At 35.0% G+C, this 15,570-nt stretch overlaps 1 protein-coding gene across 1 annotated transcript in view; it reads left to right on the top strand.

Moving 5' to 3' along the window:
* The first annotated feature begins 9,795 nt into the window (after window positions 1-9,795).
* The window catches only part of NOS2 (nitric oxide synthase 2), a 41,347-nt gene continuing 35,572 nt past the window's right edge, over window positions 9,796-15,570 (top strand). The window contains exons 1-3 of the mRNA XM_072429727.1: window positions 9,796-9,838; window positions 12,238-12,381; window positions 12,904-13,110. Of these exons, the coding sequence (XP_072285828.1) occupies window positions 12,998-13,110 (113 nt within the window). The 5' untranslated portion in view covers window positions 9,796-9,838; window positions 12,238-12,381; window positions 12,904-12,997. The remainder of the gene's footprint in view (window positions 9,839-12,237; window positions 12,382-12,903; window positions 13,111-15,570) is intronic.

Genomic DNA, 15,570 nt, shown 5'->3' with positions numbered 1-15,570 from the left:
CAGCTGACAGTGTATTATATACCCTAGAAAATCTAGAGGTGACATCTTTATACATTAGTTCTGGGATTTGAAAATTACAAAATGGTCCTCAGCTCCTCAACAAGCATTTAGTATTGGATTTCATTAAGTGTAGCGCTAGCCATCTTTGACCCCAATCCTGAAACCTAACTATTATTAATTGCAGACATACAATATAAAAAAACATTTACACAAAAAAGTACATAAAATATACATGTGCAAGAATAAACAAAATTTATACCATGTTATTTTATTTATTTAATTACTGTTCCACAAGTAAAAGTCTCACAGGCTGAAACTTTTCATCACATATATTTGTGTAAACGTAGTGCGGGGTCAATAATCGATAATGTATTAATAAGTAGTATGGAATGCATAGTCCAGGGGTCAGTAATAACTAATGCATTAGGAAGTAGTATGGAACGCAGAGTGCAGGGGTCAACAATTGATAATGTATTAATAAGTAGTATGGTACACAGAGTGCTGGGGTCAGTAATCAATAATGCATTATTAAGTAGTATGGAATGCATAGTCCAGGGGTCAGTAATAACGAATGCATTAGGAAGTAGTATGGAACGCAGAGTGCAGGGGTCAGTAATCGATAATGCATTATTAAGTAGTATGTTATGCAGAGTGCAGGGGTCAGTAATCATTAATGCATTAAGTAGTATGGAAGGCAGAGGGCAGGGGTCAGGAATTAGTAATGCATTATTAAGAAGTATGGTACGCAGAGTGCAGGGGTCAGTAATCAGTAATGTATTATAAAGTAGTATGGAATACAGAGTGCAGGGGTCAGTAATCAGTACAGCATTATTAAGTGGTATGGAATGCAGAGTGCAGGGATCAGTAATCAGTAATACATTATGAGGTATTATGGAAGGCGGAGTGCAGGGATCAGTATTCAGTAATACATTATTAAGTAGTATGGAATGCAGAGTGCAGGGGTCAGTAATCGATAATGCATTATTAAGTAGTATGGTACGCAGAGTGCAGGGGTCAGTAATCAGTAATGCATTAATAAGTAGTATGGAATGGAGAGTGCAGGGATCAGTAATCCATAATACATTATTAGGTAGTATGGTACGCAGAGTGCAGAGGTCAGTAATGCATTATTAAGTGGTATGGAATGCAGAGTGCAGAGGTCAGTAAACAGTAATACTTTATTAGGTAGTATGGAAGGCAGAGTGCAGGGTGTCTATCCTTGTTTGCTATCCTTCATTTGCAGGTGTCCTAAATACTGCTGCTGGAAAAGCTTGGTATGGAGGCAGTGGTCATGAAGAGGGGCTTTAGCACACCCCAAACACTTTGGTGCTGCTTTTTTTTTCTTATAATTATCTTCTATTACTATGGCTTAGCTGTGTATCACTACAGCAAAATAAAATTTTAAGTTATGGTATTTTTTTTTAGACTGGGAATGTGTTTAAATATCTAACAGTTGACAAACCATAAGTAGTTATTATCTAAACCTCTGTGGACAATATAATTTTGGCCTTTTTCTGTATGATTATACAATGGAATATACAAAATGTGCTATGATTGCTTTAAATAATCTTTCTGACTTTCCCGAGTTTGTCAAACTCTTTATTGTGAAATTTGGGAATAATGTGTTCACTTTCCGTTTAGCTAAGGTCTAAAAATACCACCCCATCTAGGTATTTAATATATCTTGGGCAGGGTCTAATTATTTCCACGTGTACTAATAGCACACATGGGTGGAGAGAGAAAAACAATAATATTTGTGCTTTCTAATTTAGTCTATAGAAGTAAAATTATAAGGCTGGCAACATCATCCTCTACTTCTTTTGTGTGCCTCATGCCATACTGGAGATCAAAAATCTTTTCACATTGGGTAATGCCAGGCAATGCTGACAGTATCATATTACTGCTAAAAACAGATAAAATACTTGTGCCCAGTGGAGTCTGCTTTGGAATAATCTATGCCAGCCACGGTCCACCAGAAATCACATCTCCACTTCAGTTTCTGTATAAAAGAAGAGATGAAAAAAGTAATAGAGATTTAAAAAAAAAACAATATATAAAGTAAAAATGTTGGCGATAGATCCACTTTAATCATCAGCAAAGGTGCTGTTTCTAAATGTGGTGCTGAATGTGAACAACCATCTAGTTTGCATCATCTAGATATGGTGGTGTTGCCAGCCTTGGGCATCAAGGTTCTTAAGTTTATTAATAGTTCCACGCTACCTACTGGAAAAGAAGGCATTACCTGTGTATTCCAATTTATTTAATAATTTTATCTGTAATATCAATTGATTTGAAGAAAGTTTCTTGGTCATCATTCATTAGTAATTAATAGTCATAGTCATTATCATTATTAGTCATTATTTCATAGTCATTTTTCAGCTAGTTTGCAGAACTTTTCCTAAACTGGCTTCCCTAAGAGATCATAAGACAGCATGTACTATGAATTTCTGCCTCCATACTTTTGAAGAAGTTGTATATTATAGGAATTTTATTTACATGAAATGCATTGGGTCTGATTAAATAAAGTTTCCCAAGCCTTGGAGAGTTTTAATAAATCAGGCCAATTTTGATGCACTATACCCCTTGAAGATTGTAGTTGCAGTAGAAGACTAACTATTAAAATCAGAAAGAGGAGTAATATACATTAATTTTATTACTCAGACATGTTTCAGGTATCAAACATAAATAGAAATAGCAATACTGGAGGAAGGAAATTGAAAATAAAATGTAAAAGATTCTTTAGAATATTTAAATGTTGTTGGTAGAGTCTTGTATTGTACCTTCAAAGTCCCAAACTTTTATGCAGTCGGATTGTTTGCTTGTGATTTACACATTTGCTAATGGACTTCATTGTAAAAAATATGTGATTTTTGGTAAAATTTGGATGAATCATGGGTAAAAACCGACTAAAGCAAAATGGGAAAAGGGCAAGGTAGCAACATTGCTCATCCCTTTACCTGATATTGATGAGAATTGCACAAGGAATGGAGAATCCCTCTTTGCAATGTGAGCACTTCCTTCTTTTAAAAAGGACAGATAGGTGCACAGCTTAAACCAGTGACGTCATCTTCCTAGAATACCACATTAGCATATAGAATATTACAGCTGTAACAGTAGTAAAACAAATCTTCCCGCCAGCTCTGTGTATGAAGTGAACAGCAGGTGATGGTTACACTTGTGACTGAACTGCTGAAAGGGGGATCTTAGATATAAAGTGATTATAAAGTGATTGAGGGCTAGTCAAGTTACATTTGCGAATCAAGTGCTAGGGGTCCACACTAACAAAGGTATGGGGGTTCTGATTTAAAGTCCAATGTACAGGGGGGAATGATAATGTGAATAGAGGTTCAGATGCTAAGGTTGGACTTTGATTCCCAAGGGACTGTTAAAATGGCAGGGGGAAATTTGATTTAAAAAGGTATTTTGGGGACCCTGTCAAAAACTAGAACTGGGGTACATAGATGAGTAGCTAGGGTTAGACTATCAGCAGTGGTGCTTAGTTGCCACAGCAGGGACGCCAGGCTCTGAACTATTGAAGGGGAGTTCAGATGTTAAGGTTGGATTCTGATTTGCGAGGAACTGGTAAAATGACATATTTTAAAAAGGCACATAGATAAGAGGCTAGGGTTGGACCATCAGCGGTGGTGCATAATTACCACAGCAGCGGACATCTGGCTCTGGCCCAATTTGTAGATTTGTTGCCTTACAATGACTGATAATATTTTGGTGACCTTTAAAATCCCTTTCTAGACTCATAAGCACCCATATTCATCTTAGAGCTCTTCTGATGGATGATGCCGCCACAAACATCACTACCAAGGAGAACATCTAACCCTAGATATCCAAGGAATAAACAAGACAGGTTCCACTATCAGATTCTTTAAGGGGATTGTTATAAGTATGTTTGGCAATCCGCAAAATGTCCTTTAAATTTTATTAATAAAAATTTTAATAAAGATGCTTTTTATTAGTTAGATTATGAAAATGAAGACCCTGTGTCAGCTGCGTGTGCCATGTGTTCCAATATATTGCATTTATCTGTAGACACTGTTTGAATGAAGACCCAATATTAGCTTAAGTACACTTACTTTTTCCACATGACCACACAGCTGGTTTAAAATGAGAAAAAAGAAATCACTTCATAGTTTCAAATTCTGCAGAACTTCTTACAAGTGATTGAAAATACCACCAAATAGATGAGTGATCGCCAGCACAAATATATGACACAGTTGCCTAAAAATTTAAAAGCAAGAATTCACATAATAGTTTCACATTCTGCAGAATTCTAGAAAATGACATCCAGAACAGATGAGTGATATTCAGTACACTTCAAATGTTCCCATTCATCAAAACCATTCTCAGATGGTACCTGGTACTGGAGAGACTCAGTTATGCCCTCTGTTCTCTATAAGAAGGGGGTATAATAAAGTATATGTGGTGATCTTGCCCTATGGTTTATAGGTATTGTAGAGGAATCTTCAGCTTAATGTCCTAGATAACAGAAGGAAATCTCCCTATTAGTCCTACCAGTGTCCTAATTGGTAAGCTAGTATTACCCAAACACACTTTTCACCTGCTATCTTATATGCTATGTTGCTATGCTATGTAATATGCTATGTTGCTAGCAGCATTATATTCCTATAGCAATATCACATTATTCAACAACCCTTTCTCTGGATAAGCTCATAGATATCCCCAACTAGAATCTTGTTATATTTGAATAAACATAGAACCTGTGATGTCATAATTACAGATACTTCAGTTCTACGTATTTCTCTATTTTTCTTCTTTCCTTTACTATCTTTGGTTCCTTAAAAATTTTGCTTTCTATTTTTAGACAACCGAGCAATAATTTGTTAGTTTATTCCTTTTTTATCAGTTTCATCATAAAAAGACTGGTAAAGAACTTGTACTAGTTTGTACTTCATCGTCTTGTTGGAAAAGAATCTTACTATAATTCTTGTATTTCCGTGTGTATTCTTTACCTCCTCTTGTATGCTTCGCCTTGTTTAAAAATTCAATAAAACATTAAAATGCAAATGTTCCTATTGATGTAGTGTTGTAATTATCATATAATTACATAGTTGAATATTACTTTGTTAACTTGTTTATTTGTTTAGATGGGATTTTTGGATTGTACAATGCTAACAATGCCAGCTATATGTTACTGGTACTCGAGAAAAAGCTACCTAATCATTAGAGATATCGACATAGTAAAGTTTCCATTGTGATAGACATTTGCTATTTCACAATGTGCTAGAGTGGGGAGGAAGTACAAAATATGATTCTCTGTTGTCTATGGGTTGTTTATTATGGTTGAATATAAATTCCAGCCACACCTTCCATTAGTGTGCAGGACCAGGAATGGCAGACATTTTTTATGTTTAGAATTTCTTCATTTATTTATAGACACTTACACCTGTCTTCAGCACTTTTTTTGTAACTTGTATAGTGATGTAAACCATACCCCAACTCCCTTAAGGCAACTAGTGAACCAGATGAATACTGTTGGTGTTCGAAATCGGGTTGTCCTTATATTCGACCCGAAAACAGCTGTTCGAATTTGGGTAGACCCGACCCGAAAAAAAAACAAGATTCAATGGTAAAAAAAACATGTAAAAAAATAAAAAATTAAAGTTAAATTAATTGATTGAGTGTTTGTGTTTAACTAATTTTTTTTTTTACAGTTTATCCTACAATGACATTATATCTCTTACTCTGTAACACACTTTCCAGCATAGTAATATTGTGAAACATTTGTTACATTTTTCTTTTATCCACTGCAAGAAAAATGTAACAAATGTATCATATTATTGTGTGTTACAGAATAAGAGATACTTGCCCGCTGGGCATCTTCGCAATGATTGCAGCTGAGTCTGCAATCATTGAGAAGAGTGTGCGATCCCCAGGACACTACAATAATCTGTAGTGCCCGGGGGATTGTAGTGGAACTGCAGAGTTCATCTGCTGTTCAGTTCTGATTGCTCTTGCAGCCCTTAATAGTCCCTAAAAATAACCCGAATTCTCCCACTATTGACTTCAATGGTGTTCAAATTCCACATTCGATCACAATATCTCGCTATTTCATCGAATAGCTGTTGATTCGAATAGTGAGATATTCGACCAACACTACAGATGAAGTTGTAGGCTGATTACAAGCAAATCTAATATATGTTCCTGAAAGAAAAATATCTAGCAGCAGTCTAAAGGGTGTATTTATACATTTTATACATTCATTTATACATTTTAGACTTGGAAGTTTATTTGTTATAAGATATTGCAATTACTATTGTGATTGCTGTGCGTATCTTTTGATAATTGACCACCAGGTGGCAGAATATGTGTTAGTTTTTTTACGCTTTAAAACAAGCAATAGATTCGAATTGCTTCAAAATGTATTGGTCATTCCACAAAACAAACTCCATGCTCAGCTAAGTGTACAATCACAGTATGATTTTTTCCTGTGACAAAGTAACCACACAAAAGTTACATTATCAAGGCCCTGCCAATCAAGAGGCCTAAGACTCCAAACTCAGACAAAGACCTGGGGGAAATTAAAGTGCCAAACTCTGATAGAGGGGAACACTGGTATCACATTGTTTCATTTTATGGTACAAAGCTTATGGGGGATTCCACTAATAGCTTAAAGTAGAACTTTTACCACTTACCTTTGCAGATCCCTCCACAAACTAAGCCCAGAAATCCTACACCATTTTGGCGTTCTCTTCTTTCCAGCGTATATGGAACACAGCCATCTTGTTTTTTATCTCATCTGGGTTCTTCTCACATCACCCAATCTTACACTGCACAGGGGCGAGATCAGGTAATGCAAATCTAAAAAAAAAGGTGAGATCTCGCTGTGCATACGTTAAATGCAGCACTTTTTTTACATTATGCCTTATCACAGGCATGTGCAGAAAGAGCACCCAGAAACCTCCCAGGATATGTGACGCAAGTATCCCCAGAAGCTGTGGATTTTACCCTTCAGTCCCTTCATAACAGAAAAGATGGAAGGGGGGAGACCTCCCTTTTTTAGTTTAAAGGTAAAGTTTTTAGTAATCTGTGTTATATACAAAACAAGAAAAACTAATTTTTGATATTTTGTTGCACCTAATGGTGTGATCATCCCCCCAAACATCTCCAAACTACCATTATGATAATTCTTTACTTATAACACAGGTGTCTAACTCCAGTCAATGGTTAGGATCTGCAAACATTTTAGTATTGTATATAAGTATCTTATATAGTATTATGGGGTTTATAGAAATCCTGGCCGGTATGTAGCCCTCAAGGTCCAGGGGAACCTGAACACCCCTGATCTTACTCTAGATAGTGGTAACAAGGGTTTATCATTAACACTTGCAGTGTTATTGTGAGCTTACATGTCTTTTAAAAGGGAACTAAATGAGTAATAATAAAAGATAATGGTAAGATAACCTTAAATTGTCTTACCACCATACACTGGTATGGTAAACAGGGTAACTATGTATCACAATATTGGATAATTGTGTTATATTTAGCATCTGACTAATATATTGTTAAAAGCAAAACTGAATTGTTCATCCTCAGCATCTCATCTGATACTTTGATAGGAAATAAAAGTATTAAACCATGAAGGATTTTCCCAGAAGTTAGGTAACTCAAGTCATTCTGTTACTGTTTCATCCAGGGACAAACCCTTTCATATCCTCATAGCAGGGGTGTATAAATAAAGCTTTCACTTTGGCTGTTCAACATGTCATTTACTCAAAAGACAAGCTGAAGCAGTGTTCAGGTAAGGAAAAACTATATAGACTATGTAGTCCTTAGTATTATAGATATCAATTGATTTTAAAATGATGGAACAATGCTCTCCTGGTAATGTCCTAAAAATCACCAAGAGTTGGTACTTTGAATTATGTAAAGTATTGGAGATGCCAATGATTGTGAAAAGTCTATCGAAGATACAAATATTATTAATATTAATATTAAACAATATTTATATGGCGCCAACATAATAAGCAGCGCTGTACATATAATATCCATTATTATACATAAATGAACATAAAGATATAAACATTTTGTTCAACTTTTTTCAAGTAATTGCATTGTCTGTAAAAGAATTTGGTAAAATTATAGAATTTTTTTGGTAAGTCAATTATGCTTGCACCACCTACCATTAAAAAAGGTTGATTTGCAAATTTCATATTTGGAAACCCAAATATGGGTCCCACTGTCAAAAATTGCATTTACTTTTATTAGATAAAATTGGGAACCATATTTCCAATAGTAGATGCTATTAATGATATTATAAATTAAGGCTTAGAAAAGATATCGGGTATAAGTGCACATATTTTATTTAGGTGCTCCCAAAAATATTTTTTGGACTCACAATAGTGACATCTTCAGACTATGATAAGGTATTGCAAATCAGCAAATAAATTGTTTAAATGTCTGTTCATAACTTTTAGATCCTAGAACACAAAGACAAAGCCTAACATTGAAGCCCTCCAAAAATAGCTGGGATATATTTAAATAAATGATACAGGGGCCTTATCCAATATCATGGCTTTGGATGTATAAACCCTTCAATGTATTATGTAACTGTAAATCTGTAGCTTTCCTGTGCCATGTACCTGTAAGTCAGCAGAATAGAGAACTGCAGAACTCTGATAACATTCCATTTTTTCTGCTGATTGGACTGATAATGAAGACGGAACAAGACAGTGTTTATACATCCACCTGTGCCACATAGTCTGCCTGGGATCATTTCATACCTGGGCTCATCTGCCTGTCACTGTGCAGAAATATTAAATATCATTAAATAGGTTTATTATACCTAAACACTGAAAACACAAGAAGATTGTTCAGGACACCTTGGGCTAGATAAACAGCATCTCTCAATTTTTCCTGACAACTTCATAGCTAAAAAGGTAATTTTATATATATAAATAAGGCAGACTGGTAGTAAATGATTATGCTGGCATAATACTAAAATAATTTATTCTTGATTTTTACTTTACTTGTTTTGTTCCTGAAAGAGTGTACTTTCTGTTTTTATTTTGCTTTAATCTATACTTTAGTATATCTTTTTTAAGTTTGTCATTGTTTTGAGGTGCCTTGGTTGTATTGCAAAAACAGATAGGGTTCTATTTATAAAGCAGGGAATCTGACATTCCCTCAAATATTCCCTGGTGGGAATCAATTAATGCCATTGAAACACATGGACCTGGAAGATTCCTGCGGGACAATGTTTGTTGGAATGTACCTGTCAGACAGAAGGTAGAATCAGCACTCTCCAAAGTTTTCCATCTACAAATTCTTCTGTATTTTGTCCAGTTACATTTTTTAGTAAATGTCTAATTGTGTTTTTTTAATTTTATATGGATCTATAATAATATATATATATATATATATATACACTTAGAACTGATATTTGTAGGTACTGCTGCTGTTCAGCAAGTAACTGAAATGAGCAATATTGCATTGATTTGTAAAGAGAATTTTCTACTAGTGACACAAGATCACTGTTGCTAATGTCATTCCCTAGATTGTAAGCTCTTCGGGGCAGAGTCCTCTCCTCCTCCTGTGTCACTGTCTGTATCTGTCTGTTATTTACCACCTCTTTTTAATGTACCGTGCTACGTAATATGTTGGTGCTATATAAATGCTGTTTAATAATAAAAAGATTAAAATTTACTTTACAAGGTACTAATATTATATTATTTACAATCTTCATTAGCTCAATTAGAACTATGTTTTATGAGAACCTACCTAAACTATCCGATCAAATAAACTAATCAATTTGTATCCCTATTCAGGCTAGACCTACATCTATTGTGAGATTGCAGTGTGTGCGGTAAGTGTAAATCAAAAATGCATTCATATTTAGTATCTGTTATCAACATTTGGTTATTTATTGAAGTCCCTGCCACCTTTGCAGAAAGCTGCACAGGGCTGAATTGACTTGGTATAACAAGGCGACAGAGCTGGGATGGATAGAGTCTGGGAAGATGTTACTTATATTAATATTCACCTACTTTAGGTCTAAATATTCATTTGTAGAGAGCCAAGAGCGCCTTATGTGCTAAAACCTATGCAGATATGACAGTCCATTGGCAATGCATTGGGATCCATATTGTATCATCTTGTTATTTTCTTTGCCCCTGTAATACAGATTATACACACACACCGGCTACAGTGCACATTTACTAAAAAGGTGTTAATTATAAATCTTCTTTCTATCAATATTAAATGCCATTTCATATGGAAAATGCAGGAAGTAGATACTGATAATAAAAGAAACAGTAAAAGTAAAAGAAAGCTATAGAGTGAACTGTGAGTTCATGTTTACAGGCTCTGGTCATGACAATTGCATGTATATGATTATTGGACACTTGCATGCAATAGAAGTTTAGTGATAAATTTTGAGTTTTTTTTATTATTTTACATTTTAGAAAAAAGACACATTTCTTTGTGTACTTTTCTGGGACAGTATACAGATGCAGTGTTCACTATCAGGTTCGCTATGCTAGCACACATTTGCATCATCCTATAGTACAAGCAAATCATAACAATATTTGTTCTTCCTTGTTTCCATTTAGTAAAATAGGCTCAAAAAAGACATATTATATATATTTAAAATTTCTAATTTCTAAAAGAAACATACTATATGTTTCCTGGAGAACACTTTCACATTCTATTTTATAGGTGCAGTGTAATGAGATGGCACAGCATACTGCTGAGATAGGATGCCATCTACTGGCAGAATGTGTCATGTCTTTTACACTGTCATTGCAAGTTTTTTTTTGTTAATATGTGTGAACTTCATTGGTTCTTCTTGTGGCTCAGTTGCTACAGTTTTTTAGACAGTTTGTAAGACTGTCATCAGGATAAGTCCTGGCTTTACTCACTTTCCAACCTAAATGCTAGTTCTGGGTCTGTGAATATATTTCTCATTATAGAGCAAGTAAATCACATTTCCCCCCCAATTTTTTTTTACTATATATTTTCTTAATGTATGTTTCCTTAAGCAAATTTGTGTTTGTGTATCTGTTGCAAAGTTACCCAGAAATCCCACCAGTAAGAGAAATAACGGTTGCAGGTGGACAATGCTAAGTCACTGTCATAGTCAGCCTGCCATGTGGGCTCTTTCACGTGGGCTACCTCTGACTGCAACCCTGCCCCCCAATTCTTCTGCTCTCCCAACTTCCTCCCCAATAAAATGAGAAGACTTCTTAAACAATCACACAACAGTGTTCTATGGGTAACAGTGTGAACTCACAATCTTGAACACAGCACAGGCTTGCTGATTGCTTATCAAATCTTGCCATGCAATCTGCCAAATTACCAGACCTTTGAATTTGCAGATATGATGTATTGCAAATATTTGCTGCAAAGGCTAAATACACATGTAACAATTTATATGGAATGAATAAATAATCTCTTGTTGTTTTTTGAAGGGCTTATACCAGTGTTTCCCAATCTTTTTATTATTGGAGAAACTATGAAATAACTTTCAAGTCTTCAGGGACCCCAGATATAATTACCATACCCACAGCTCACAGTATATTAGTGGTGTGGTCAGTGAAAAGAATAACCAGTGGGAAGAATGTCAATCTTATAGATAGCCAAAAAGATCACTGGTATCAGGTAAACTGACCCAAGAGACACAAACTGCTCAAGGAACCAAGGAACCCATACCAACCTCAGGAGTTCCATGGAATCCTGGTGGAAAGGACTGGCTTGGACAATGATAGGATTATTAAAACATCACCTTCTTCCTCTGTAGTATGTAGAATGAGATGAATGATAAAGTCTCCAGTCTTTTTTCGTAATGAGACACTCTACTAAGAAGTATTCAAATTCAAATTTGTTGAGTAGCAGGGAGGAGAGCACAGATACTCCTCACCACATTCGCAGTACACACCCTAGAGTCAGTTTGATCAGAAACCAATTTGTTTATTGTGTTGTTACGTTGCGGGAGGAAATGAAATAAATCTTGCTGATTGTGCCATTGATTGAAATAAAACCCATATCTCCAGCACTGCAAGGGAAGAGTGTTCCATGTTCATGCCACCAAAAACCTACTACTACTTCTTTACATATATACTGCTAGTCTTAAAGGATCAATAAATATAGTTCTACAGAAAGCATATACCTTCACATGTTCGTAGAGAGGGATGGGTGTCTAAATTTTCACTAGAAACTTTCACCCTTCTGTTTCACCAACCTTCACCCTTCTGCTTTCTCCTGTAGCAATTTAGGGGTCAGTCAGAAGAACTAATAAGCACAGCAAAGACCAGAAATCTAACACTTCTGAAAGAACCTGATTTTGAGCAGACTTTAGGAGGTGATTCCTTTGTATCATAGCAGCATTTACCTGCACAGCCTTTAGCAGAGGTATGTATGTTCTTTCTACTAGCCAAGTATAGTTTTAACCATATATTTTCAAAAAAAATAAAATAATAGGAAAAATATTTTTTTGCAAGCCACTAACCCAGAAGAAGTGTTCTCCCCAGCCCCTTTTAGCTGGGGGCACCACTTGGCATCTTTCAGTAACCACCCGGCTGTTTTTGGGTGGTTACTGAATAGTTGGGTCATAATACAGGGGCCCCCACCTGCCTACAGTTCTTGCTTAAACAAAAATTATGGAGGGAATACTGGGTCATATATATGGCCCTCAAACCTTTTGCCTGTATATTTATTTATCATACAATGACTATATTTGTCTATTTAAAAATGTTTTTTTCTAAGAGAATAAACTAAAATGTGTGAATCCTGGGTACAAATTGTGCAAAACTTATAAATAGATCTCCCAGTTCATGTATTTAAGTGCAGAGGATGTTGTTCTTTTACTGTAAGAAAAAAAAACTGTGTTTCCTGGTTTCATTAAAAGTAATATGTTTTACTCCTTTTGGCTAGGATCTTTTTTTTTGCCATTCAGAAGCCCAGCCCCGTGAGAACATTTTTTTTTTTGCACTTAGTGTAAAAGCTGTCAAGGTCCTAATATCTAAATATGATGTGCCCATGGAAGCTGTTCATGAAATCTGGGAACTTTAAGGAAAAATTCACGAAAGATTCAACAGATCTTAACAACAATCTGTCAAAGGAGGAAGAAAAATATTGCAGGTAATAGGAATTTAAAAGTCCTATCTTTGTTTTTTTTTTTTTTTACTATGAGAGTTGTGTGTAGTCATTGTGGAAATGATTTTGCTTTTAGTATTACATTGCTTCTAGGACTCTGGCGCAGATGAGCCTGAAACTTGTTAATGAACTTTAAACATTTTAGTTTCTGAAACTGTGTGTTTTAAAAGTAGTGGATAGTGAAGAGCTAGAACATTGAATGTCCTAGATAACCTGCAGCACATGTTAGTATCTGAATTTGCTTATTTAAAAAGTGCATTAATTTCTAAAATTGATCACAGCTGAAATGTTTACATTATCTTCTATGTAAATCTTCTTTCCAATCTCATTTTTTACTTTAAATAATTTTGTATTCTGTATTGTATAAATGGTCTTACAGATACTTTCTATTAATATATTATAAAGCTTTATCAATGGGGACATAATTGTTGCAGTGCCTTGTGTAAAAATTGCATGTAAATAAATTCAACCAATGATCCTTCCTAATGGTTTATAAATATTACACATACTAAAATAAATATATTATGATAATAATGATATATAAAATGAAGATTCTCAGAAATACCAATTAGTAGTCCAGGTAGCAAAGTATCACTTAAAAATCCATGTAGAGGAAAGTAGTGGTTTTGGTGAAATGTAAAGAAAGGTAAACCTAAATAAAGTAAAAATGATATAAAAAAAACACTGTCTAATATCAAATAGATGTAGTGTCCAAGTTCAAGTCCATGCAGTCCATCTGACTTTAACTGTAACTTTAACTTTTAACTGCTTAATCTAAGAATGAAATCAATAATCATAATATAAGAGGGAACACTAAGTCATCATTCTTTGACATTGTTCATTAAATATTACATTTTCTGTAAGGTGTAATGTGACCCATAAGGAATGACCGCTCTTCACTCCTATGGAGAGCACAGCGGAGTGCTCCCTCCCTCCTCCATAGAACAGAAAGGTGCACTGTGTACAATGCTCATTCATTCATTCGTGAGTGAAAAAAAAGAAATATTGTTTCCAGCAACAATCCTCAGAAGTCCATGAAGTTTTGTTTGGGGCTTTAGACGCACATTTAACTGACTACTATGCATATCTGCATATCATTTTCATCTGCATACAGTCCCTGTTACTTTTGTCTTGTGCAATTGTAGTGAAAATAAATGTGTTTAATCCAACTTTCCAATCTACATAGATAGTATTCTAGTTATGCAGGTTTTAGTCATAAAACATTACACGTGATGGGATTTTACAGGTTATATCTTTATGAGAATCATTTCATTGTAATGTAATACCAGAACACTTTGTAATAACAAGGTAACTAATAATACTGTTTATTATGTTCCTGTTTGACTTGAGTAGCAATATTAGTCATTTCAGGATGACTATTTAAATGAAACTCGCTGAGTAATTCAGTAAAATGCAAACTAAGCTGCACAGTACCCAGCAGGCATTGACTTATTTCTTCTTTTCATTATAACATGACCTCTGATAAGATACAGTGGGTTACTGGCTGTTTAGCCCTATGTTGTCCAATTATAAACAGAAGTCTTTTTGCCACATCAAGGGCTTGGAAATCTAAAAAACAACATTTTATTCTAGCACATTATTGGATGGTTAAAGTCAGCAGAAAGTCATTCAATTTACTAAGCTAAGTGAAATAACCCTTGTTAGGAGAATAGCTTATTCTTTTAGTAAATTACCCCAAACCTTTTTCCCCACATTCTTAACTATTCTTTACTCCTCCCCTGCTCTGACCACTACTAAAAAATGGGCAATGTTTTTTAAGTATCATGTGCATATCAAGTTGCTGTTGTGCCAGTACTGTTGCTTGTTGACTAGAGAGAGTCCTTGGTCATGGATAATAAGATCTGAATTGGACCCATTTGAAGCAATAAAGACCTTTTATTCTTACTCCTTATATTATTATTACACAGTAATTATATAGCCCCAAAATATAACAAAGTGCTTTACAAAGTCCATGTCATGTCACTGGCTGTCCCTAAAAGGGGCTCACAATCTAATGTTCCTACCTCAGTCATATGTCTTTAAAACTGTCTAAGGTTAATATTTGGGGGGTAGCCAATTACCTAACTGCATGTTTTTGGAATGTGGGAGGAAACCCATGCAAAATGAGGGAGAACCTGAAAAATCCATGCAGATTGCATTGAACTTGGGACATAGCACTGCAAAGGCCAGAGTACTCTGAACCGCCATGCTGCCCATACATATACATAACATACAAATACATAATAATTATCATTGCGTCAGTGCTTTTTATTCTGAGACCCAACCCATCCTATCTGAAGGTTCTGATATATATAAATACAAGAAACACAGCTTACAAACCCATGTCAACTATCTGAAGATACATTGCAGGTTATTTGTTTTGTCCTATAAATCAACAAAAGAGAAGGTAATAAACAGTATGCTAATATTTCTGTATTTGTAATA

This window comes from Pyxicephalus adspersus, chromosome 1 (assembly GCF_032062135.1).
Source record: "Pyxicephalus adspersus chromosome 1, UCB_Pads_2.0, whole genome shotgun sequence".
Lineage (NCBI taxonomy): Eukaryota > Metazoa > Chordata > Amphibia > Anura > Pyxicephalidae > Pyxicephalus > Pyxicephalus adspersus.
This window is presented reverse-complemented; position numbering and strand designations above follow the sequence as displayed.